The 26,376-nt window shown below is 46.5% G+C and overlaps 1 protein-coding gene across 1 annotated transcript in view; it reads left to right on the top strand.

The window, feature by feature from the left end:
- The first annotated feature begins 3,994 nt into the window (after positions 1-3,994).
- The window catches only part of LOC136626789 (alpha-2-macroglobulin-like protein 1), a 34,493-nt gene continuing 12,111 nt past the window's right edge, over positions 3,995-26,376 (top strand). The window contains exons 1-9 of the mRNA XM_066601794.1: positions 3,995-4,131; positions 5,393-5,618; positions 5,844-5,970; positions 6,928-7,049; positions 7,544-7,595; positions 8,151-8,234; positions 13,961-14,137; positions 22,214-22,295; positions 25,519-25,675. Of these exons, the coding sequence (XP_066457891.1) occupies positions 3,995-4,131; positions 5,393-5,618; positions 5,844-5,970; positions 6,928-7,049; positions 7,544-7,595; positions 8,151-8,234; positions 13,961-14,137; positions 22,214-22,295; positions 25,519-25,675 (1,164 nt within the window). The remainder of the gene's footprint in view (positions 4,132-5,392; positions 5,619-5,843; positions 5,971-6,927; positions 7,050-7,543; positions 7,596-8,150; positions 8,235-13,960; positions 14,138-22,213; positions 22,296-25,518; positions 25,676-26,376) is intronic.

Genomic DNA, 26,376 nt, shown 5'->3' with positions numbered 1-26,376 from the left:
CGCTCTGTCCTCTCAGACCCGCTCTGTCCTCTCAGACCCGCTGTGTCCTCTCACTTTTTTTTTTTCAAATAATTTTATAGACTTTTCAAAACAAAGGCTACAAAGTCTTATAAAGAAAAGCAGTGTATACGACCTCACTTCTTCTATGCCAATATATAGTAATTATACCGAGTCTGCAGATGTAAACATCACGTACTCTGACGTTTTTGTAGACATCTTCGATTCTTCCTTTTGATAATGAATCTGTAGTACCTGAAGATAAGTTATCATGCAATACTTCCATTACAAGATCAGCTTCTTCCTACACACTTTATCATTGCCCAGTAGATCAGTGATCTCCACCTTGGGTCTCTCCAGATGTTGGGAAAGTACAACTCTCTCTTAGACTGTCAAGCTGGGAGTTGCAGTCTCTTAGCAGCTGGAGAGTCACAAGGACGCCTTCAGTAGCCGAATTCTGCAGAATATCATTGTGATACTATAAGAATCTATCTACAAGCTGTAAACAGTTCAATCACGAAGTTCTTCTAACTTTGTTTAAAGGGTACAGTGTTATAGTCAATTACAGTATGATGGTGAGTTACATTGTTAGGTTCACTATAATATTCTCTTAGAGGCATTATTATACTTTATTAGGTTCACTATTATATTCTGTTAGGGGCATTATTATACTATATTAGGTGTACTATTATATTCTCTTATAGTAGGTTCACTATTATATTCTCTTACAGTAGGTTCACTATTATATTATCTTAGAGTAGGCTCACTATTATATTCTCCTAGGCGTACTACCGTATTATACAGTAGAGGGGCTTCTCTCTTTGGCACACTTTTATAGTCTCTTAGAAATGCTATTATACTCTCTTAGGTACACTATTATACTTTGGGGGGGGCTACTATGGCATCTTCTAAGGTGCACTATTATGCTCTCTTACGGTAGAGGAGCTATTACACTCTCTTTGCCACACTTTCATAGTCTTTTAGAAATACTATTACATTCTCTTAGGTACACTATTATATTCATTTAGGGTCATTGTTATGCTCTTTGACACATTTGTGTATTCTTACAGTGGGGGCACTGTTTTACTCTTAGACATTATTATACTCTCTTAGATACAATATTATATTCTCTTTTGTGCATTATTACCGTATATACCTTTAGGGACACTTTTATACTCTTAAGGGCACTTTATTATATTCTCTTACAATTATTATATCCTCTTAGTCACTGCTAGTGTCTTATAGATATTTTAACTTCCCTCTTCTCAGTTCCTTCATCTCAGAGCTCTGTCAAGCCATATCATTGTTTTGCCGCTGCCTTTATGGCTGTTGATGTGCTGTTGATTCATGCAGGAATTCATGACAGGCCTCAGGGATGATAATATGCAATGTGTATGTCAAGCGCAGGGCGCTACAGATATATTCTTCTGTTCCAAATCCGGGTTAGTATGAGCTGCTCGGAGAATCACAGATCCCACAGCATTTGTGGAAATGCAAATGATTCTGTTTATTTGTTAACAAGCCAAAGTATTTAAAGTCCTTTCAAGCAAATACATTGAAGCCAGGCTAACGGTTACCTGACTATATATATACATAACTTGTTATGCCTCTTTATTATTAAAACTTAGCACTTGCAGTGATGAAAGTCTCTGAGCAAAACTCTTCTCTAGTCACATGTTGTTTGTGTCTGTCTTCTATAAGAACTCCTGAGCTTAGTTAAGACTGACATATATGTACAGAAGATGAAATAAATAACTCCTTATCATCTGTTTTACTCTTTCCTGAGCAGAGTACATTTCTTAATCAGGAGCCTCGCTGCACATTTGTGTGGGCAAACGTCCATCGCAGCCTTCTTCTTCAGGTCTTGTAATCTTATGATTGTCCTAGTTTTCTGAACAAAACATCTAAGTACGAGTGTCAAATAAGCTAGAATATGCAGTGGGGAACAAGATGGTGTTCAGCAGACACTATGGTTTCTCTCACAAGCGGGAGCTTGCTTGTGCTTTTACAAACCCTATTACAGTCTTTCTCGTACAGTTGTACCTTCTCAGCATTGATGAATCCATTAGTTGAGTTCCAGTCAGCAGCTCATTGTGCACATACAACCAGACTTTATTGTTGGCTACAGACTGTCTTCCATGGAACACTTACTTGCAATTTTGTAGACAAGATATTAACTGTTTCTCCTGACATTCCAAAGACCTTGATGTCCTTGATCAGCAGCCTATTCATCCGGTCTTCTTGTTAAGGTAGGGAGCTTTTTGGCATTGAAACAATAGACTTTTGGGAGTCGTTCTTTCATCAAGATCACATCTGGACTGTAGAATTGACTTGCCTTCTAGTGGTTTCTGCAACTCCAAAGCTGAGCGCAGTGATAGGTGGCCTCCCATTTAGAAGGGATGTCAATTAGATATACAGTATGAGTCAATCAGTTACTATGGCTGACCACTTTATTTCTGGTTCTTCATCTTGACCATTGGTTTGTGTGTTTTGTTTTTTTTTTCTTTAATTTTGATCCTCAGCATCCGGGACCTCGGCCGCTTGTAACCTATCCGACTGTTGCCCGTACTTAATGAGGATCTCTCAGTCGGACTGTCTCCTTTTTGTACTCCTTCACTATCCTTAGAAACTTAGCAAAAACTCCAAACATCATTTCTTCTCCACTTCTCTATATAGTCCCCTACATTGTTATATAGATGTTCATCATTCGTATCTGGTGCCCTGCATGATTTTAAGTCTATATATGATGGCTGGTGGTGGATGCAGAAAACGGAAACTCCCGATGACCTAATATATACTGAAAGTGATAACATTCAGATTTAAAGGAAAAATCAATTTAAGATTAAGTCGTGGAAGGAGAATATAGTAAATCTGTCAGCCTCAACTGTTAGTGAGACTAGAGAAGTTCCTATAGACGAAGAACATAAGAAGGGTTCAAAGTTTCCTCCACACACTACATCCTATATACTGAATCCCTGGATATATCCTGCACACTCTACATCATATATACTGACCCTCCTGATATATCCTCTACACACTACATCCTATATACTGACCCTCCTGATATATCCTCCACTCTACATCCTATATACTGACCCCTCTGATATATCCTCCATACACTATATCCTATATACTGACCCTCCTGATATATCCTCTACACACTACATACTATATACTGACCTCCTGATATATCCTCCACACTACATCCTATATACTGACCATCCTGATATATCCTCTACACACTACATCCTATATACTGAGCCTCCTGATATATCCTCCACACACTACATCCTATATACTGACCCTCCCTGATATATCCTCCACATACTGCATCCTAGATACTAACCCCCCTGATATATCCTCCACACACTACATCCTATATACTGACCCTCCTGATATATTCTCCACACTACATCCTATATACTGACCCTCCTGATATATTCTCCACACACTACAGCCTATATACTGACCCTCCTGATATATCCTCCACACACTACATCCTATATACTGACTCTCCTGATATATCCCCCCACACTACATCCTATATACTGACCCTCCTGATACCTCCCCCACACACTACATCCTATATACTGACCCTCCTGATATCTCCCCCACACACTACATCCTATATACTGACCCTCCTGATATATCCTCCACACACTACATCCTATATACTGACCCTCCAGATATATCTTCCACACACTACATCCTATATACTGACCCTCCTGATATATCCCCCACACACTACATCCGATATACTGACCCTCCTGATATATCCTCCACACACTACATCCTATATACTGACCCTCCTGATATATCCTCCACACACTACATCCTATATACTGACCCTCCTGATATATCCCCCCACACTACATCCTATATACTGACCCTCCTGATACCTCCCCCACACACTACATCCTATATACTGACCCTCCTGATATCTCCCCCACACAGTACACTTTGGTGTATCATCCTTGATGAGTGACAATTATTCTCCATGCGTCTAGCTGCCCCAGGACCTGCAGCCCCTTCTGGCACTTTAGCTGATGCTGCGGAGGCTGATGATGGTGGAAGCAGTTCGGAGCCTCGCACTATATTCCCCGAGACTTGGCTGTGGGGACTGCAGAAAATGCCGTGAGTATTACAGACCCAAACATTTCCCTCTTATTCCCATGTAATTATCTAACTTCTTATCATCAAACCTACCTGGAAATATCATGTAAGGTCCTTGTTGTTTGTACCAAGTGGACAGGTAGATCCTTGGTCTGGTCTATTGTTAAGGGTTCACAGGAATGGGATGCAGTTCTTGACGGTAGGACCTCGGAAAAGAAGGGGTTAGTTATTTCGATCAAAGTCCATAAATAAATTAGGTGTAAGACCTGTTTATGTAATGTCAGGAACATAGAGGTCATCGGGAAGTATGAGGGGGACTGGACCATAGCTCTGGTCCATTAGTGCAGAGAAGTAATATTTTCCATGGGTACACCTACAGAACCATTGGCTGCAGACCATTGCCAGAAAAGATAGAATCCCGATCAATGTAGGGTTCACTTCTGGAGATCGAGGTTTGCCACAGCCTATGATGAGCTACCTGTATACCTGGTCTTTACTGTGGAGAGCTCAGTAATAGTCTCAGTTATGTCGCTGCTGACACAGCTCAGTGAGAACTGCCATAATGCAGTGTCAGAGGGTGTAAACAGAAACGTGGTCGGGAAACATAACCTAAGTCAGAACAGGTGAAATTCATGCACAAGGTCTTCTATAACGTGGAACCGGAGGGTGCAGCTGGAGACGTGGTCGTGGAACAGAGCTAAGGTAGAATACTTGCATAGGGGTGAGAGAGGCTTAGGCCAGGGCAGGGAGCAGACAAAATAAACGTGGTCAGGAGAGAAGAAGTCAGGAAAGCTGAGTAGGGCAGACCAAAACCAGAAGAGCAGACCGAACACTGTAACACCTTTACACACTGTCAGAATAATTTCGCAGACACCTGCTAGCATGTAAGGGTGCCTAGAATAGCCAGAGACCTGTCTGGATGGGCCGGGGATGAAAAAGCTGGGCCTCTTCAAGAGGTGAGCTGGTTACACATGTGCACTCTATGAGGACCAGGAAACTGACATGCGGTGCAGCATCTGCTGTAGTCACACAAGAGACATGGAGCTGGCCATGACCAACAACAGGAGAAGGTAAGGGATGTCATTGGTCATGACTAATGGCTGTAACAGTCTCTATTCCACCCAGACCATTCTGCTGTTCCAATCTTATCCCAGAAAATGAGTTCTATAGATAATGTGGGGTTAGCTATGACTGTCAGACGCCCACTGAGCACGTAATCTAGTTATGTCACATCAGACCTGGATATTTAATGGTTCTTCATGTCCCCCTTCATTATCTGCAGTGAAAATGGTTCTGCTGAGATGTCGGTGAGCGTCCCTCACACCATCACGGAGTGGAGCGCCCAGACCTTCTGCGTTGGACCTGGAGGTTTCGGTCTCTCTCAGCCAGTTTCTCTCAAAGCTTTCCAGCCGTTCTTTGTAGATCCGACCCTTCCTTACTCCATGAAGCGAGGAGAGAGCTTCAATCTTAAAGTCTCTGTGTTCAACTACCAGACTGATCCGATGATGGTAAGTATTCTTCTGTTGTACGAGACTTGGGGACTTCATGAAAGTGAAGGAATCCAGAGCCAAGGAGACAGAACGCAGTGTGACTCCATTAGGATGGTTCCGTCCAGGAGTGTCAACACTATTAATGATGGCTGACAATACTGTCTGTTCCCTGCAGTCTGTAACTCCTAATAACACCCTATATCACTCTATATTAATGTACATGTATGACTGTTTACCTCTCAGATCGCAGCCTCTCTTCCATCTTCTGAGCATTTCAAGACTGAGAACAGCAAAAGCAGTGAGAAAGTCTTCTGTCTTCCTGGAGGGATGAAAAAGACAGTTTCTTGGGTTGTGACTCCAAGTATAATAGGTAAGGATACGGGTATTTCCTACATGCCACGATGTCCATGAGATCAACACATCTTATACTACAGTGACAACATCTGTAACTGCTGACAACCAGTCCCTATATCATGTCTGAGAGGTAGTCACAGCCCCGCCCCCTGGTGATGAAATCACTGATATAATTACATGCGATCAACCATGAGATTCGCACACCATATACTACCGTAACTGTGATTCATCTATTACTGCTGATAATCAACCTGTGTATCATGTCCGAGATGGTGTCCTAGTCCTGCCTCTTGGTGAGGATTTAATAGTTTTACCTTGCAAACCCCATGGTAGTTTGTAATTTGTGCTAGTTTGGTTGCTGTACCAGACCCTCTGATATAGCACTGTATCATGGCCCGGTATCCTGGCTGTGACCACAGATGGATTAGACAGCCTATCAACAGGGAGTCTTCTCCAACTTCAAATTTGTAGCTTAAAATGAGGTTCTATTAGGTTCTGCCTCCATGTGTCCGGCCACTGCACTCAATTAAAGCATAAAAAGGTATGTTCATGTCCAATGGATTCCTTGTAGCAGACCTCTGTCTACTTGGTGCCAACCCTGTGACCGGGCCCACTACTCTTTGTATGTCCTGGAGTCCGTAACCTGCATTTCCCAGGGTCTGAGCTAGGCCCTCAGAGAGGGACCACCCTCTGCTCTCTACAGTGTCTCCAGGATCAACTCTGTGGAGTCCACCTAACATGACAGCTGTAGAACCTCCCAGTTAAAAACCTGTCAGTGACCCGCTCTACGCTTGGAGCCCCTCTCATCACAGATCAGATATGAGATTTGCACACCTTACACTACATTAATATCCTTTAATATAGCCTTTATATCATGACTAACAGGTAGTCAAAACTCTGCCCCTGAGGATGACATCACTGATCACAGCCCCACCCCTGATGATGACATCACTGACTTTTGCTCATATTCCAGGAAAAATGAATATTACCATAATAGCTGAAGCTGTCAAGAGTCAGGAGCTGTGCGGGGGCAAGGAGACGGTGATCCCCAAGAAGGGCCGCAGGGATGTAGTAATCCAGTCGGTGCTGGTGGTGGTGAGTAGCCGGGAGGGGATGGCCATGACGAGTCTCATGCTGGACTAGTAAGGAGTTGTGCAGTCACATAGATGCTGTGCAGGCATAGAGATGAGCGGATGGTGTCCTTTGTGTCTATAGACACTAGATATTCACAAAGCGCAACGAGAAGCCGTCATCTTCCATATATTAGTAAATGAGAAGTTACAGTTGCAGCCACTCTCCGGTTGTTGTGCATTATGGGCATTTTTTCTATTCAGCAGTGGTGACGATTTTTTTAAAGTTTCAAAAGGAAGTGCGGCCATATTGGCTGTCACTAATCAATTACCTTTGCGGTAGGTTATCACTTTGGTAGACATTGAGCAGGTTGACAGAAGGAGAGCTCTTCAGAAGACTCTTAAATACCATTCAAAAGTGGCAACCAGTATGGCCGCACTTCCTGTTGTCACTTTCTCCAAGTTAGTCACCACAGAAATGCAGCATTAAAGATCATTTACTTAACTTTTTTCTTTCAGCCTGAGGGGACTGTAGTGGAGAAGACACACAACTCTCTGCTGATCATGGATGGTAATCCTCTGAAGATATCTACTTACATGTCTCTTCCCCCTTTAAAGTTACTGTGTGCAGTCTTTCCCTCCTGTGCAGTCTCTTCCATCTCTGTAGTCACAGGTTGCAGTCTCTTCTTCCAGTACAGTTGTTATGTGCAGTCTATTCCATCTGTGCAGTCAGGGTGTGTAGTCTCTTCTTCTTGTGTAATCTCTTTCCCCTGTGCAGTTGCTTTGTTCAGTCTCTTTCCCCTGTGCAATTGATGCATACAGTTGTTTCTCCATGAGCAGTGTCTTCTTCCTGTGCAGCTACCCTGTTGCATTTCTTCTTCCTCTGAAGTTTCTTCCTCCTGTGCAGTATTTTCTTCCTCTCTAGTCTCTTCTTCCTTTACAGATGCTCTGTGCAGTCTCTTCTTCCTCTGCAGTCTCTTCCTCCTGGACCCTGATCTGCTTGTGCTTCAGACTTCTGCCTTCAGTTTCTAGCACAGAATATTTGAGACCCACACTGTTGATCATCAGCACTCTGATACATTTGTAGCAACCAGAAGGGCGACCTAACAAAACTTTTTTGTTTCAGGTAATTCTGTAACAGAGAAGGTGAAGCTTGAGTACCCCCCCTCATCTGTTCCGGGGTCACATAAAAACTTCTTCAGTGTTTGTGGTGAGTACAGAGCAATGGTAAAAGTGACAAATGGGTTTTCTGCTGCTGGGACCCCCAGTGATCAGTTGTAATCCGTGGAGGAACCTGGCAGTGCGTGTTCCTTTTCTCTGCAGCTCCCCCACAGGAGAAATGTAGCATTACACAGTTCTCATTGAAATCAATATACTATATGTAACGTACATGTATTTTAGGTCCTCCAGAGAGGGGGATGCTCTAAGTAACTCTCTCCCTTTCTCATATATATATATATTCATTAGAATTTGTATACAGGGCGTATCCTAACAACCTTCATATTTCTGTTGCTGCTGCACTCTTCCCATTAACCGCTCCCCAATGTGCACTATACATATACGATGCATGTCGGATGCCTTGTATGGAGTAGGCTTGGGAGCCAGGCCCACTCCATACATGGCAATTGTCTATTGCCTCTGACAGCTGGCACCCGCCAACAACAGTCACAATCAGAGAACACAAATTGTGGCTGCTAATCTTTAAATGTTGGCATTTTAATGTTCTGAACGCCCTTTGCATGATGAGATTATAGGGTTCTGTTCAGATGTCCTGGCAGCCTGAGCTGCCATGACCTTGCCTGTTAAGGCATGCCTGTGGCATCTTTTAATAGAATGCCTTTTAACCCCTTCCTGTCCCAGGGTATTCATGTATGCCCTGGGTGGGAAAGGGTCCCCGCAAATGTCTGTACACTTACACCCTTTGGATGGTGCATTTACAGAAGCTGAGCCTGTGACATTCACAGCTGGAGCCAGCTGCAACAGCAGGGAGTGGCAATAACATTGATCCCTACTGTTAACACCTTACACAGTGGGATTAATGTTGTTTGTAGCATGTCAAAAGTTTACAGAAGGAAGGGTGCTCCCTCTGTGATGTCATTGACCCTCAGCAATGTAATTGCAGAAGGTTTATGGGTTACCATGGCAACCGGATACTAGTCAGTGATGTCCACGTTTGCTTTGGACTGTGATCACTATAATAACTGACAATGCATTGCAGTACAGAAGTACAGTGTATTATCAGAGCGATCATAGCATCGCAAGTTCAAGTCCCCTACAGGGACATAAAAAATGTATTAAGAAAAGTATTTTTTTGCACACTTCCCCTCTTTTGTTTAAAACAGAAAAAGAAAGTTACGGTTTTTAAAAAGGGAAGATGAAAATCCCCCACAATTTGTTGCATCCTTAGATACAAATTAGGCAATGTCACTAAGGGGTTAAAATATAGTGTAATGCAATACCATGGTATTGCATTATACTGCATAAGTGATCAAACGATCCTAAGTTCAAGTCCCCTGTGAGGACTAAAAGTCAAGGTAAAAACAAGTAAAATAAATAATGAAAAAATATTAGTAATAAAAAAATAAACATTTTCCAGATAAAAAAAATAAATTAAGAAATGTAAAAGTTAATATTGCTGCATCCATAAAAGTCCAAGTTATCAAAACAGGCACATTATTAGTCCCGCTTGGTGCAAGAAAATATGCAATGCCAGAAATGCACTCTTTTGATCACCCCGTCTCCAAGGAAATGAAATAAATAAATAAAAAATGGTTAAAAAGTCATATGTACCCGAGAATTGTGCAGAAATAACTGCAGCTGACCTCAGACAAAAATCAGCCCCTCTACAATGGAAAAATAATAAGTTAGCCCGCCTGCAGACGGCCGGCTCAGATCTCACTGCGAGAATTCTCGCAGCGGGATGCCGACCCGTGCCCCTACACAGCCGTGCGGCTTAACCGCTCCCGGGGTCTCCTCTCTGCGCTGTGTGCCAGCTGTCACCCAGCCAACACATGTGCAGAGGGGGGCCAGCCCGTCACTACTGACATTCTGTGAGACCCGCACAGAAATAGGACATGCCGCGATTTGTTTACCACGCGTGTTTTCACGCGGACAAATCATGGCCGTCTGCCTAGGATTGCGTTATCTAATGCAATCCTATTTAGGCAGCCATGGTCGAAAATTCTGCGGGAAATCCTGCTGCGGAATTTCCACCCGTGTGCAGGGGGCCTTATAAGGATCAGAAGATGGCAAAACTATTTTTTTTTTAGATTATTCATTTTCTTAGGTAGTGCTGAACAAAGAACTATATAAACTTGTTAGCATTGTAATCGAACTGACCCACAGAATAAAGATAATGCACTCATTGTCAAAGCCATGCCGCCCCCAGAAGAAGTTGTCGTTTTGCTGTAAAACTCGTCCTACAGTTCCATCTCAGGCAGATAACGATGAGAGTTGTGGTGATTAGATGAACGGTCCAGTCTCCTGAGGCCCTAAAAGTGGTTCCCCCTTGGCCTATAAGAGGCTCTCGGAGGCACCTTGTGTGTAGTGACCTCTTCTTCCACTTGTAGAGCTTGTTGACCACTAGACGCCTCTACGACACAGAGAAGAGATTTCACCCCGTTACCAGAGTCTGAGAGGGGCACATTATTGGGATGTGAGAAGCTGGGTGGTCCTATCGATGAATTGTCCCCCACCAAGCTGTTCTGACCAGACTATTAGGAAGTGTTGGGACCAGTGGATGCATAAGGACATGTACACAAGATGACTAGGATCAGGACGCACTCCAAAGACCACCAGTACAGAGGATTATCTGATCATCCAACAAGCCCCAGCAGCTCCAACTGTTTTGTTGTTTGCCATCAAGAGACAGGGGGCGCCATCATTACACTCCTGTGTCTGTTGGAGCCATTTCCAAATGCTTGGCTGAAGGTCATTTGGTCTCATGGCATCCATTCCATGTACTGTCTTCAAAATCCAACCGCTGCCACCTCCATTTGTAGGAGTGTCATGGACGACAAAAATGGACAGCTAAAGAGTGGAACCAAATTGTCTTCAGAAACAAATCCAGGTTTAGTTTGGGCGCTGATGGCAAAGTTTATCTCTGGAGAATTAGTAAGTGCCTTAGTCCTGCCTTTGCTGTGGAGCAGCACACTGCCCTCTGCTGGTGTGGTGGTCTGGGGGGCTATCACATACAACAGTCGGTCCCCCCTAGTAGTGGTACGGGGGATAATGACAGATCAGCGATATGTTCAGGACATCCTGCAGCCACATGTGTTCCTCTCATGGCGGCTTCTAGCAGGATAATGCTTGGCCGATCACACAAGGGGGTCACAGGAAGCCCCCACAACATTGTCACCGTGGCTGCCCGGTCACCAGATTTATCGTCAATAGAACATGTATGGAACCATCTGGGACACTAACTGCAACAGCCTACGTGTATACATGATCTAGAGGTTCAGTAGAGCTGGTTTTACAAAGGAAGACAAGCAACAAACTAAATTGCAAAGCTCCAATGGATCGTGGAAAAGGCCCGGGAATACCAGAAGGAGATGTACATACGCTTTATCGATTACAGAAAACAATTCAATTACATTGAACACGACAAGCTGTGGCCACGCCTAAGACAAATGGAAGTCTCAGGACATCTGGGGCAACTCATACAGTTGTTACATGCGAATCAAGAGGCCGCGATTAGGACCTCCAACAGTAACACGGAATGGTTCAGAATCGAGAAAGGCATACGCCAAGGCTGCATCTTATCACATGCATTGTTCAACCAGTATGCAGAGGAGATCTAGATGAATCCAACATCTGAGTTATAACTCACAGATACAGAAGCTAAATACGCATCCGCTGATAGATGCAGGAAATGCTCGATCACACATTAACATCTGAGGTAAGATCAGAGGAAGAAACACCAACAATCTCAGATCTGCAGATGATACAACCTTGGGGAGAAAATCAAGAAGCTCTTTAACAACTGATACTAAAAGTTAAAGACGGAAGTGAAGAAGCCGGCCGATACTTTAATATCAAGAAACTAAGATCATGACATAAGCTGGTAATGATACAGGAAAAACCCAAATCAACTGTGAAGAAATCAGGACTTGAAATAAAACAACAAATCACTATAGATGGCAGCGCAATGTTATGTATAGATAAGATATGGAAAAACAGAGACCTAAGCATTGCAAGGAAACGCTGGACAGTCAACACAATCATCTTGCCAATCACAACTCACGGCTGCAAAAGTTGGACACTGAAGAAAACGGACCGAAGGAAGATTGATGCCTTCAAACTTTTCTGGAGGTAACCTCTACGAATTCCTTGGACAGCCAAGAGAACCAACAAAACAGTCCTAGACCGCATCAAAGCAAAGTTTTCATTGGAGGGCAAAATTAAGTAACAGAGACTCTCATACTTCAGCCTCTTAATGTGAGCTAATTCATTAGAAGCATCGGTAATATTCGGAGGGGTCAGCAACAAAAGACCTGGTTGCCAACGAATGCAATGGCTTGAGACTATTAGAGCCGACACAAAAATTCAAATGATTGAAGTGAAAGAAGAGGGCTGATCCATAAAGTGTCCAAGAGTCGGCCCTGATTAGACAGATAAAGAGAGATAAAGGCTCAATTACAGCGTATGTACATCGATATATGGCAGGATACCATACTGAACCTGTATGCCTGCCTGTATCACATATTGTATCCAAGCTAGAGGCGGTCCAACAGGGTACTAGAGCCTCCATGCCTGCCCATATCACATCTTGTATCCAAGCTAGAGGCGGTAAAACAGGGTACTAGAGCCTCCATGACTGCCTGTATCACATATTGTATCCAAGCTAGAAGCAGTCCAACAGGGTACTAGAGCCTCCATGCCTGCCCATATCACATCTTGTATCCAAGCTAGAGAAGGTATAGCAGGGTACTAGAGCCTCCATGCCCCCTGCATCACATCATGTATCCAAGCTAGAGGCGGTACAACAGGGTACTAGAGCCTCCATGTCCTCCATATTACATCTTGTATCCGAGCTAGAGGCGGTACAACAGGGTACTAGAGCCTCTATGCCCATCCATATTACATCTTGTATCCAAGCTGGAGGCGGTACAACAGGGTACTAGAGCTTCCATGCCCGCCCATATCACATCTTGTATCCAAGCGAGAGGCAGTACAACAGGATACCAGAGCTTTCATGCCCGCCCATATCACATCTTGTATCCAAGCTAGAGGTGGTACAACAGGGTACTAGAGCCTCTATGCCCATCCATATTACATCTTTTATCCAAGCTGGAGGCGGTACAACAGGATACCAGAGCTTCCATGCCCGCCGATAACCCATCTTGTATCCAAGCTAGAGGCGGTACAACAGTTTACTAGAGCTTCCATGCCTGCATCACATTTTGTATCCAAGCTAAAGGTGGTCCAACAGGGTACTAGAGCCTCCATGCCCGCCCGTATCACATCTTGTATCCAAGCCTCCCTACAAGGGGTCGGTTCTTCACAATAAATGATCCTTTTGCGCTGATGTGTAATCACTTACTGATATCAATGTTACAATCACAGAGCGTTTTATTCCATCCAACAACTTCTAGGGGAGAAATCGGTTTTTAATAATAAGTGTCATGTTTACTTCACAATGAATGCTGTAACCCCCCCAGGAGGGTGCATGGTGTGTTTTTCCATTTTGCCCACTTAGAAATTTTTAAAAGTTTTTGATTACATCATTTGGTACGTTAAATGATTCCAGAAGAAACCAGCTCTCATGCAGCCGCGTCACCAGAAAATAAAACGTTAGGAGTTTTGGAAAGGGGGGAGTTAAAAATGAAAATGCAAAAGAAAAGGAAAGCGGGCCGCAGCATGAAGGGGTTAAATGTTTGACTGAGGTGAAATATAGAAATATCCATCTGCTTTATCTGCGTCTTTTTTGTTGACCAGGCGACATCATGGGACCGGCCATGAGTAACATCGGTGATCTCCTGGCCATGTCGTATGGCTGCGGTGAGCAGAACATGGGTAGATTCGCCCCAAATGTCTACATCCTCCAGTATTTACAGAAATCGAATCTAATAAACCCTGAGGTGCTCACGAAGGCCAAAGATTTTCTGAAGAGTGGTGAGTGCGTGGCATTGTTCTATGGAGTCTGTGACTTTCTAAGCCCTATTATACCAAGCTGTACCATATAATATCTGTTGCATATGGAAGTACAGTAGGGACCGACGCTTTGTACAAAACGTAGTATGGTTACATGTAGAGATGAGCGAACGTACTCGTCCGAGCTTGATGCTCGGGCGAATATAAGGGTGTTCGGGATGCTCGTTACTCGTAACGAGCACCACGCGATGTTCGGGTTACTTTCACTTTCCTCTCTGAGACGTTAGCGCGCTTTTCTGGTCAATTGAAAGACAGGGAAGGCATTACAACTTCCCCCTGTGATGTTCCAGCCCTATACCACCCCCCTGCTGTGAGTGGCTGGGGCGATCAGATGTCACCCGAGTATATAAATCGGCCCCTCCCGCGGCTCGCCTCAGATGTGTTGTGACATAGCTGAGGGACAGTGCTATAGTGTTGGAGCTGCTGTAGGGAAAGCGTTAGGAGTTAGTGTAGGCTTCAAGAACCCCAACTGTCCTTCTTAGGGCCACATCTAACAGTGTGCAGTAGTGTGGAGGCTGCTGTTAGCAGTGTTGCACATTTTTTTTTTTTCCAAATCGGCCGTGCAGAGCATTGCGCCCTGCAGTAATACTACAGGGACAGAAGTGGTGGTTAGGCAGGGAGAGTTTTAAGAGTTAGTGTAGGCTTCAAAAACCCCAACGGTCCTTCTTAGGGCCACATCTAACAGTGTGCAGTACTGTGGAGGCTGCTGTTAGCAGTGTTGCACTTTTTTTTTCTCCAAATCGGCCGTGCAGAGCATTGCGCCCTGCAGTAATACTCCAGGGACAGAATTGTGTAGGCAGGGCCAGAAGACATATTTTATTGATTGAATATACGCAGTGGGCCTTTCCTTTAGAAAAAAAAGGGCAAAAATTCTATTTGGCCTGCAGGCTTGCGCCAATTTATTTCCTGGCTAGGAAATCACCGCTCTGCTGCAGTTAATAACACTGCAGTTCTGTGACACACAGCAGGGCCACACAACACATTTATTAATTGATTGAATATAGTCAGTGGGCCTTTCCTTTTAAAAAAAAGGGCAAAAATTCTATTTGGCCTGCCTCTGACAGTCCTCAGCGTTCTGGGTACGTGTGTGCTGGGTGGAGAAGGTAAAAAAAATCATACGCAGCCAGCTAAGTTTAACAGCAGGCTTGCGCCAATTTATTTCCTGGCTGGGAAATCACCGCTCTGCTGCAGTTAATAGCACTGCAGTTCTGTGACACACAGCAGGGCCACAACACATTATTGATTGAATATAGTCAGTGGGCCTTTCCTTTTAAAAAAAAGGGCAAAAATTCTATTTGGCCTGCCTCTGACAGTCCTCAGCGTTCTGGGTACGTGTGTGCTGGGTGGAGAAGGTAAAAAAAATCATACGCAGCCAGCTAAGTTTAACAGCAGGCTTGCGCCAATTTATTTCCTGGCTGGGAAATCACCGCTCTGCTGCAGTTAATAGCACTTCAGTTCTGTGACACACAGCAGGGCCACAACACATTATTGATTGAATATAGTCAGTGGGCCTTTCCTTTTAAAAAAAAGGGCAAAAAAATTCTATTTGGCCTGCCTCTGACAGTCTTCAGCGTTTTGGGTACGTGTGTGCTGGGTGGAGAATTTAAACTAAAATCATACACAGCCAGCTAAGTTTAACAGCAGGCTTGCGTCAATTTATTTCCTGGCTGGGAAATCACCGCTCTGCTGCAGTTAATAACACTGCAGTTCTGTGACACACAGCAGGGCCACAACGCATTATTGATTGAATATAGTCAGTGAGCCTTTCCTTTTAAAAAAAAGGGCAAAAATTTTATTTGGCCTACAGGCTTGCGCCAATTTATTTCCTGGCTGGGAAATCAAATCACTGGAAATACAGCATGCTGAGGGGTAGGCCTAGAGGACGTGGACGCGGCCGAGGACGCGTAGGCCCAAGTGACGGTGTGGGCAGGTGTATCGCAGCCGACTGCTACGCGATTAGGAGAGAGGCACGTTTCTGGCGTCCCCACATTCATCGCACAATTAATGGGTCCATGCGGGAGACCTTTATTAGAAAATGAGCAGTGTGAGCAGGTCCTGTCGTGGATGGCAGAAAGTTCTTCGAGCAACCTATCATCCACCCACAGTTCTGCGCCGTCCAGTGCTGCAAATCCGAATCCTCTGGCTGCTGCTCCTCCTTCCTCCCAGCCTCCTCACTCCACTACAATGACACATGCTCAGGAGCGGGAAGACTCCCAGGAACTGTTCTCAGGCCCCTGCTCAGATTGGGCAGCAGTGGTTCCTCTCACACCAGAGGAGTTTATCGTCACTGATGCCCAGCCATTGGAAAGTTCCCGGGGTCCGGGGGATGAGGCTGGGGACTTCCGGCAACTGTCTCAAGACCTTTCAGTGGGTGAGGAGGACGATGACGATGAGACACAGTTGTCTATCGGTGAGGTAGTAGTAAGGGCAGTAAGTCCAAGGGAGGAGCGCACAGAGGATTCGGAGGAAGAGCAGCAGGACGATGAGGTGACTGACCCCACCTGGTTTGCAAGGACAGGTCTTCAGAGGGGGAGGCAAGGGCAGCAGCAGGGCAGGTTGCAAGAGGCAGTGTGGTGTCCAGGGGTAGAGGCAGGGCCAGACCGAATAATCCACCAACTGTTTCCCAAAGCGCACCCTCGCGCCATGCCACCCTGCAGAGGCCGAGGTGCTCTAAGGTCTGGCAGTTTTTCACAGAGATGCCTGACGACCGACGAACAGTGGTGTGCAACCTTTGTCGCGCCAAGATCAGCCGGGGAGCCACCACCAACAGCCTCACCACCACCAGCATGCGCAGACATATGATGGCCAAGCACCCCACAAGGTGGGACGAAGGCTGTTCACTGCCTCCGGTTTGCACCGCTGCCTCTCCCCCTGTGCCCCAACCTGCCACTGAGATCCAACCCCCCTCTGAGGACACAGGCACTACCGTCTCCTGGCCTGCACCCACACCATCACCTCCGCTGTCCTCGGCCCCATCCAGCAATGTCTCGCACCGCACCGTTCAGCCGTTGCTAGCGCAAGTCTTTGAGCGCAAGCACAAGTACGCCGCCACGCACCCGCACGCTCAAGCGCTAACCGTCCACATAGCGAAATTTATCAGCCTTGAGATGCTGCCATATAGGGTTGTGGAAACGGAGTCCTTCAAAAGTATGATGGCGGCGGCGGCCCCGCGCTACTCAGTTCCCAGTCGCCACTACTTTTCCCGATGTGCCATCCCAGCCCTGCACGACCACGTCTCCCGCAACATTGTACGCGCCCTCACCAACGCGGTTACTGCCAAGGTCCACTTAACAACGGACACGTGGACAAGCACAGGCGGGCAGGGCCACTACATCTCCCTGACGGCACATTGGGTGAATTTAGTGGAGGCTGGGACAGAGTCAGAGCCTGGGACCGCTCACGTCCTACCCACCCCCAGAATTGCGGGCCCCAGCTCGGTGGTGGTATCTTCGGCGGTGTATGCTTCCTCCACTAAACCACACTCCTCCTCCGCAACCTCTGTCTCGCAATCTAGATGTGTCAGCAGCAGCAGGACGTCGCCAGCAGTCAGTGTCGCGCGGCGTGGCAGCACAGCGGTGGGCAAGCGTCAGCAGGCCGTGCTGAAACTACTCAGCTTAGGAGAGAAGAGGCACACGGCCCACGAACTGCTGCAGGGTCTAACAGAGCAGACCGACCGTTGGCTTGCGCCGCTGAGCCTCCAACCGGGCATGGTCGTGTGTGACAACGGGCGTAACCTGGTGGCGGCTCTGCAGCTCGGCAGCCTCACGCACGTGCCATGCCTGGCCCATGTCTTTAATTTGGTGGTTCAGCGCTTTCTGAAAAGCTACCCACGCTTGTCAGACCTGCTCGTAAAGGTGCGCCGGCTCTGCGCACATTTCCGCAAGTCCCACACGGACGCTGCCACCCTACGCACCCTGCAACATCGGTTTAATCTGCCAGTGCACTGACTGCTGTGCAACGTGCCCACACGGTGGAACTCTACGCTCCACATGTTGGCCAGGCTCTATGAGCAGCGTAGAGCTATAGTGGAATACCAACTCCAACATGGGCGGCGCAGTGGGAGTCAGCCTCCTCAATTATTTTCAGAAGAGTGGGCCTGGTTGGCAGACATCTGCCAGGTCCTTGGAAACTTTGAGGAGTCTACCCAGGTGGTGAGCGGCGATGCTGCAATCATTAGCGTCACCATTCCTCTGCTATGCCTCTTGAGAAGTTCCCTGCAAAGCATAAAGGCAGATGCTTTGCGCTCGGAAACGGAGGCGGGGGAAGACAGTATGTCGCTGGATAGTCAGAGCACCCTCCTGTCTATATCTCAGCGCGTTGAGGAGGAGGAGGAGGAGGGGGAGGAGGATGAGGAGGAGGGGGAAGAGACAGCTTGGCCCACTGCTGACGGTACCCATGCTGCTTGCCTGTCATCCTTTCAGCGTGTATGGCCTGAGGAGGAGGAGGAGGATCCTGAAAGTGATCTTCCTAGTGAAGACAGCCATGTGTTGCGTACAGGTACCCTGGCACACATGGCTGACTTCATGTTAGGATGCCTTTCTCGTGACCCTCGCGTAGCACGTATTCTGGCCACTACGGATTACTGGGTGTACACACTGCTCGACCCACGGTATAAGGAGAACCTTTCCACTCTCATTCCCGAAGAGGAAAGGGGTTCGAGAGTGTTGCTATACCACAGGACCCTGGCGGACAAGCTGATGGTAAAATTCCCATCCGACAGCGCTAGTGGCAGAAGGCGCAGTTCCGAGGGCCAGGTAGCAGGGGAGGTGCGGAGATCGAGCAGCATGTACAACCCAGGCAGTGCAACACTCTTTAAGGCCCTGGACAGCTTTATGGCTCCCTAGCAAGACTGTGTCACCGCTCCCCAGTCAAGGCTGAGTCGGCGGGAGCACTGTAAAAGGATGGTGAGGGAGTACGTAGCCGATCGCACGACTGTCCTCCGTGACGCCTCTGCCCCCTACAACTACTGGGTGTCGAAGCTGGACACGTGGCCTGAACTCGCGCTGTATGCCCTGGAGGTGCTTGCTTGTCCTGCGGCTAGCGTCTTGTCAGAGAGGGTGTTTAGTGCGGCTGGGGGAATCATCACAGATAAGCGTACCCGCCTGTCAACCGACAGGCTTACACTCATCAAGATGAACAAAGCCTGGATTTCCCCAGACTTCTCTTCTCCACCAGCGGACAGCAGCGATACCTAAGCAATACGTAGGCTGCACCCGCGGATGGAAGCATCGTTCTCAATCACCATCCAAAACGGGGACATTTCTGCTTCATCTATCTGTGTATAATATTCCTCCTCCTCCTCCTGCTCCTCCTCCTGAAACCTCACGTAATCACGCCGAACGGGCAATTTTTCTTAGGGCCACAAGGCTCACTCATATAATTTTTCTAAACCATTTTTATACGTTTCAATGCTCTTAAAAGCGTTGAAACTTTAACTTGAACCAATTTTTCGTTAAACTGGGCTGCCTCCAGGCCTAGTTTTACCACTTAAGCCACATTAACCAAAGCGATTAATGGGTTTCACCTGCCATCTTGGTTGGGCATGGCCAATTTTTTCTGAGGTACATTAGTACTGTTGGTACACCAATTTTTTTGGGCCCTCACCTACAGTGTAATCATAGTAATTTCTATGTTCTTCGCCTGCACTCATGGTACAGAAAGGTGTGTGGGGTTGGCCAACACTTTAGCTACATAAATGTAACTGGGGCCTTGTCTATACTGCAGCTACTGAAATGTGAAAGAGACTGTTATCTCCCTAAACTGCTGCAATGGGAATGTTACTGGGGCCTGTCTTGAGTGCTACTATTACTGAAATGGAACTAAGACTGCGCTCCCCCTATACTGCTGCTAGTGATATGTTAGTGGGGCCTGTCCCTAATGCTACCGCTGAAATGTTAATAATTCTGGGCTCTGCCTATACCGCTGCTAATGGTATGTCACTGGGGTGTGGAAACAGAGGCTTCACAAAGACATGATGGCGGCGAGGCCATTTCCCACCAACGCTGTTACTGTTCAGGTGCATATAACCACGGACACGTGTAGAGGACACATAGTGCCTCCAAAACATCCCCCTCCTCCTCCAACAATGAAAACATTCTTGGCAAATACCTTTGCATTGGTCCGTCTGGTGGCAGTCCAAGAACTTCACCTTTAACGACACAACAAGAGAGCACCACCACCACCCCCCCGCCACGGCCCACTTAATCCTGGCCACATTCCGAAAACCAACTACATAAAACCGCGCCACTAGGTCCGCAGTCACCACCACATTACCACCAACAAGGTTACTGTTAAGGTACATATTACCAGTCTGACTGGGGCATGCAGTGTGCGCCGAAGCCCACCTGTATTGTATCTGACGTTAGCTCTGCTGAGTAGGGCACTGCAATGGGATATATTTATGTACCGCCGGTGGGTTCCAGGGAGCCACCCATGCTGTAGGTGCACACGGAGTTTAACCTACATCTGTCCACTTGTAAAGAACCCCAGTCAGACTGGGGCATGCAGTGTGGGCCGAAGCCCACCTGTATTAAGCACGACATTACCTCAGCTGTGATGGGCAATGCAATGGGATTTATTTATGTACCGCCGGTGGCTTCCTGGCACCCACCCATGCTGTCGGTCCACAGGGAGTTGTAAATGCATCTGTTTCCACTTCTAAAGAACCCCAGTCTGACTGGGGCATGCAGTGTGGGCCGAAGCCCACCTGCATTAACCACTACATTACCTCAGCTGTGATGGGCAATGCAATGGGATTTATTTATGTACCGCCGGTGGCTCCCTGGCACCCACCCAGGCTGTGGGTCCACAGGGAGTTGTTACTACATCTGTCCACTTGTAAAGAACCCCAGTCTGACTGGGGCATGCAGTGTGGGCCGAAGCCCACCTGCATTAACCACGACATTACCTCAGCTGTGATGGGCAATGCAATGGGATTTTTTTATGTACCACCGGTGGGTTCCAGGGAGCCACCCATGCTGTAGGTGTACACGGAGTTTAACCTACATCTGTCCACTTGTAAAGAACCCCAGTCAGACTGGGGCATGCAGTGTGGGCCGAAGCCCACCTGCATTAAACACGACATTACCTCAGCTGTGATGGGCAATGCAATGGGATATTTTTATGTACTGCCGGTGGGTTCCAGGGAGCCACCCATGCTGTGGGTGCACACGGAATTCCCATTGCGGAGTTGTACCTGCCTGTGACTATTTATAAAAAACTGCGGTCTGACTGGGCCATGCAGACACCTTGACAGAATGAATAGTGTGTGGCACATAGGTTCCCCATTGCTATGCCCACGTGTGCAGCTCCAGATGGAGGTGGCACAGGATTGGATTTCTCATTGCTTCTGTACAGCATTGTGGACTATCGGCCCGCCCCTTTTATGGGGGGGTCGCTGCCTAGCCATGCCAACCCTCTGCAGTGTGTGCCTGCTTTTCCTCTGGCAGACGCACTTATAAATAGACATGAGGGTGGCGTGGCATGAGGGCAGCTGAAGGCTGGGCAGGGACAATTTGGTGTACGCTGTGGACACTGTCGTGCGGGGGGGGGGGGGGGGGTTGGGCAGCATGTAACCCAGGAGAAGTGGCTGCGGAGTGTCATGCAGGCAGTGATTGTGCTTTGTTGGAGGTAGTGTGGTGCTTAGCTAAGGTATGCCATGCTAATGAGGGCTTTTCAGAAGTAAAAGTTGTTGGGAGGGGGGGGGGCCACTCTTGCCGGTATTGTGGCTTAATAGTGGGACCTGTGAACTTGAGATGCAGCCCAACATGTAGCCCCTCGCCTGCCCTATCCGTTGCTGTGTCGTTCCCATCACTTTCTTGAATTGCCCAGATTTTCACACATGAAAACCTTAGCGAGCATCGGCGAAATACAAAAAATGCTCGGGTCGCCCATTGACTTCAATGGGGTTCGTTACTCGAAACGAACCCTCGAGCATCGCGAAAAATTCGTCTCGAGTAACGAGCACCCGAGCATTTTGGTGCTCGCTCATCTCTTGTTACATGCAAAATATTTTGGCTGCTGCGCCTTATCTTATAGGATACGACCGCCAGATGACATACAAGCGCAAAGACGGGTCATACAGCGCCTTCGGAGAGAAGGATCCGGATGGCAGCACATGGTGAGTGTGGAGAGTCTGTTCAGTGCTACATTTTGCAGAAATTGGATTTTGATAGAATCTCCTAAATGTCTTCTGAGAGTTCAGAGTAAAGAACAGAATTGTATTACCAATATGCTGTATTAACCCTTTAAAGGGGGTTTTCCACAAAAATACTATTGAAGGACCTATCCTCAGGAAAGGTCATCAATAGTTGATCACCGAGTTGCAGGCTGACAGCGCTGGTATACACTAAGGTCAGAGTGGTAGTCACTGCTCCAACCCCTCTAGTGACTATTTGCAGGTGCAGCTCCCATTGATTTCAATGAGTTGAGCAACTGTAGTTACAAATGCCGACCGCTACACAGGGAATCGGAGCAGTGGCTTCTGCTCAGACCTTAGTGGAACCTAATTAGCTGATTGGCTGGAATCCCGAGCTGCTGGTCTGGGCCAATCAACTATTGATGACCTATCTGGAGAATAGGTCATCATCAATAGTATTGTCATGGAAAACCACTTTAAGGATGTGGCTTAGAGTTTATCAGGTTGTAAACCACTGATGACCTATCCTTTAGGATAAGCCATGAGAAGTTGATCGGCGGGGGTCTCCTGACAATCAGCTGTTTGCCAGGCTAGCGTACTTGTGCACTGAGCTGATTGTTGAAGGAAGCAGACAGCTCTGTTCATATTGTAGTGGCCAGCTTGGTATTGCAAGCAAAACTTTCATTCATTTCAAAGGGAACTTGACCTGCAATATTAAGCATAACCACTAGAGTAAAAACAGAGCTGTCAGCTTTCTGCAGAAATCACTTCTGCAAAGTAGTGCATCGGCTCAGAGAACAGCTGACTGGCGGGGGCCCGGGTAACCCCCAATCTACTATTGATGATTTATCCTGAGGATAGGCCATAAGTAGTTTACAACCGGACAACTTCTTTAAGGATGTAATTATTTTTTGCGATTTTTGTTTATATTTTTTTCCTCCATCTCCATTCTTCAAAAAGCCATACCTTTTTTATTTTTCCACCCAGCTAGCTGTATGTGGACTTGTTTGTTCTGTGATGAGAAGTTTTTATTGGTACCTTTTTGGGGTACAAATAATGTATTGTAAAACATTTATTAAGGGGGGTTTTAAAAAAAATCTATTTTACTCTATTCTATTTTTGAACTATTTTTTATTTGCCTTTTTTATGTCTCTGTAGGGGACTTGAACCTGTGATCCAATGATCTTTCAGATAATAGACTGCAGTAAAGAAGTACTGCAATATATAATCTCTTATCTTTGCCATCACAAGTCAGGGCAGACATGGAGATCATTGCCAGGCATCCTGTTGCGATAACAACCCATTAGCCCTCCACAATCAGGTGGCCAATGATATCACAGTAAGAACTCGCTATCTCTGTTAACTGCTTACATGCCACAACATTGATCATGGCATGCAAGAGGTTAACGGTGGGGATCGAAGTTCTCTTCTATCTCTGCTATTGCAGCAGGACCCTGGCTATCAGTTACAGTTGGCTCCCTCTGCGGATCATGCAAGCTCAGCTCCTAATCTTGCATTACCTACAATATGGAGGGATTTTCCTCCATTCCTGGAGGAGGGCTTCAGATAGTGAGGCAGGGGATGATGCGCGTGTTGGGCGTGCATGGTTCTAGTTCATCCCAAAGATGCTCAGTAGGATTGACATCCGGACTTTGGGCTGGTCAATGCAGTTTGCGGACATTCTGATCCTCAAACCAAGCCTCAACACTGAGTGCTGTATGACATGGTGCTCCATCATGTTGGTAGAGACACAGAGTAGGTGATGCCACATTGTCAGGAATGCCTCTGTAACCAGTGGCATTGAGAGTGAACTTCACTATAACCAATGGCCCTAGTCCATCCCAGAAGAGACATCTCCACACCATAACAGGACCTCCTCGAAACTTCACTGTTGAGACAATGCAGTCATGTGGAAACTGCTCTCTGGGCAACCGCCACACCCAAGTGCGACCATCTGATCAGAAGATGGTGTACTGTGATTCAGCTGTCCACAACACTTGCTTCTAGTCATATGCAGTCCAAGAATGATTCTCCAAGCACCATTGCTTTCATTGCTGTGATATTGGGCTTGTGTGCAGCCACTCGTACATAGTATCCCTTCACAAGCAGTTCCCTACAAATGGTTCTGTTGGTAATAGATGTTCCAATGGCCTGTGAGACCTTCTGAGTGAGGGCATAATGTTTGTGATGCCATTGTAGCCCTTCTAAGGCTTCGTTGTCCACATTCTGTCACTTTTACAAGGTCTCCCCAAATGTTACTGCACCGCATACACCAGATGTTCTCCATTTTCGAATAACATTGCCAACTGTGGAATCTGGAAGATGCATATGCAATGTGATGTACCAGACTGATTAAGTGTTCAGGTAGCATCCCACCACCATACCCTATTGTCAGCTCTACACTTGGGGGTATTCTGATGGTTTCTGTCCTGGAATATGCCTGTGTGATATTCTACGTTATACCTAATGCTCACACATCCAATTTGCATATCCCCTTTACTTTTGTTAATACAATGTATATACCTAACCTGACCTTTTATTCCCTGTAGGGTACAGTCCTCACCCTTCCCCGATGTTGCCCACATTCTACAAATTATTCCACTAAATATTCCAGTGTTTGTGCTTCTACCAAAAAAATTATTTCCCTGCCGGATGCTGCCAGTCCAGCCATCAATTAAGAAGTATGAAAATACAAATCATGGAAATCTATGAGCAGAGGCACATGGACATTTCCATAGCTCTCATATGCGTTCATCATGGGTAGCCACTACTCCAGGGATGGGCTGAACTAGCACAAACCTATTCTCTGGATCAGTGATGAGCCCAGTGTCTGGGTAATGGATGGCATTGGACCACAAGAACATATAGAGGACCAGAAATATCATGCTCTGTTCCTATCTGCCCTTCAATGCCCCACATTTCTCTTGGTCAGTCTATGGGCTTCTGTACCACTAAAGTTACCGCTTCCACTGCTATGGAACTATAGATATAGGTGGTCCATCCCTCGTTACATGTAGTTTGTGAACACTGGACATGACTTTCCTTCTTCTCTGATCTACAAGGAAGGTCTATGGATCTCCTGTCCAAAGATGAGGGTTGTGGTGGTATGAAATGGACCCTGGAGGGGGAGATGATCTTGAATCCTGTACTAGGATCTATGCAATGTTCTTGTGTTTGACTATTACTGTACCTGTCCCTTCTGCAGGCTCACAGCTTTTGTTGTGAAGTGCTACAGCCAGATTACTTCTACTATCTATATTGATGACAAGGTTATTAAACAAAGCATGGACTGGCTAAAAGACCAGCAGAAGCCAAATGGATGCTTCAACACCAGAGGTCGTCTGCTAAACAATGCCTTGAAGGTGAGGAACAACAGCTCAATATAGCAGAGAGTATAATGTAGCTACAGGATAGACCCTATGTTCATTCACCTTCCTCTGGCCGTTTATTCCAGGGGGAGATAAAACAAAGGCTAATGGTACTGGTGCTAGTTTGGGCTTGTGGATAGAGACCTTCTTGGGAAGTAGACCAGTTTTACCATTGTGACAACTTCATCCCCTCCTATCAGATTATAATTCACCTTTTCCTGCAGCATCTCTGTAAATGTTTGCAAACCACCTCAATTCTAAAAAATGCATCTAGATTAAAGCTGACCATCCATTTAAGATAATGATCCGAGCACCAACAGTGAAGGTTATATAAGAAATAATACTCACCTGTCCCTGCTTTCCCGGTGCTTTTTTGCCTTTGGCTGGCCGGATCGCCGCTGGTCTTCACTTCTGAGTGCACATCCTGACAATCGTGTCTGTTGCACTCAATCACAGGCTCTGCTGCAGTGATGACATGACTCAATCATGACTCAGGACGTGCATCCGGAAGCAGTGGTGTACATGGGAGTGAGGGGCCCCACAGCAAAAATAAAAATGTGCCCCCTAATAAGGTGCTTGATTTTGGCACCCAGGACAACCGGGACTTGTATTTGTTTTTTTCCCTCGACTCCCTTTCCATGACCCCTAAGGCATTTTGTTTATCTGGAGAGGGGTGTAATGCAATGGCTACAGCC

The sequence above is a fragment of the Eleutherodactylus coqui genome, chromosome 4, assembly GCF_035609145.1.
Source record: "Eleutherodactylus coqui strain aEleCoq1 chromosome 4, aEleCoq1.hap1, whole genome shotgun sequence".
Lineage (NCBI taxonomy): Eukaryota > Metazoa > Chordata > Amphibia > Anura > Eleutherodactylidae > Eleutherodactylus > Eleutherodactylus coqui.
This window is presented reverse-complemented; position numbering and strand designations above follow the sequence as displayed.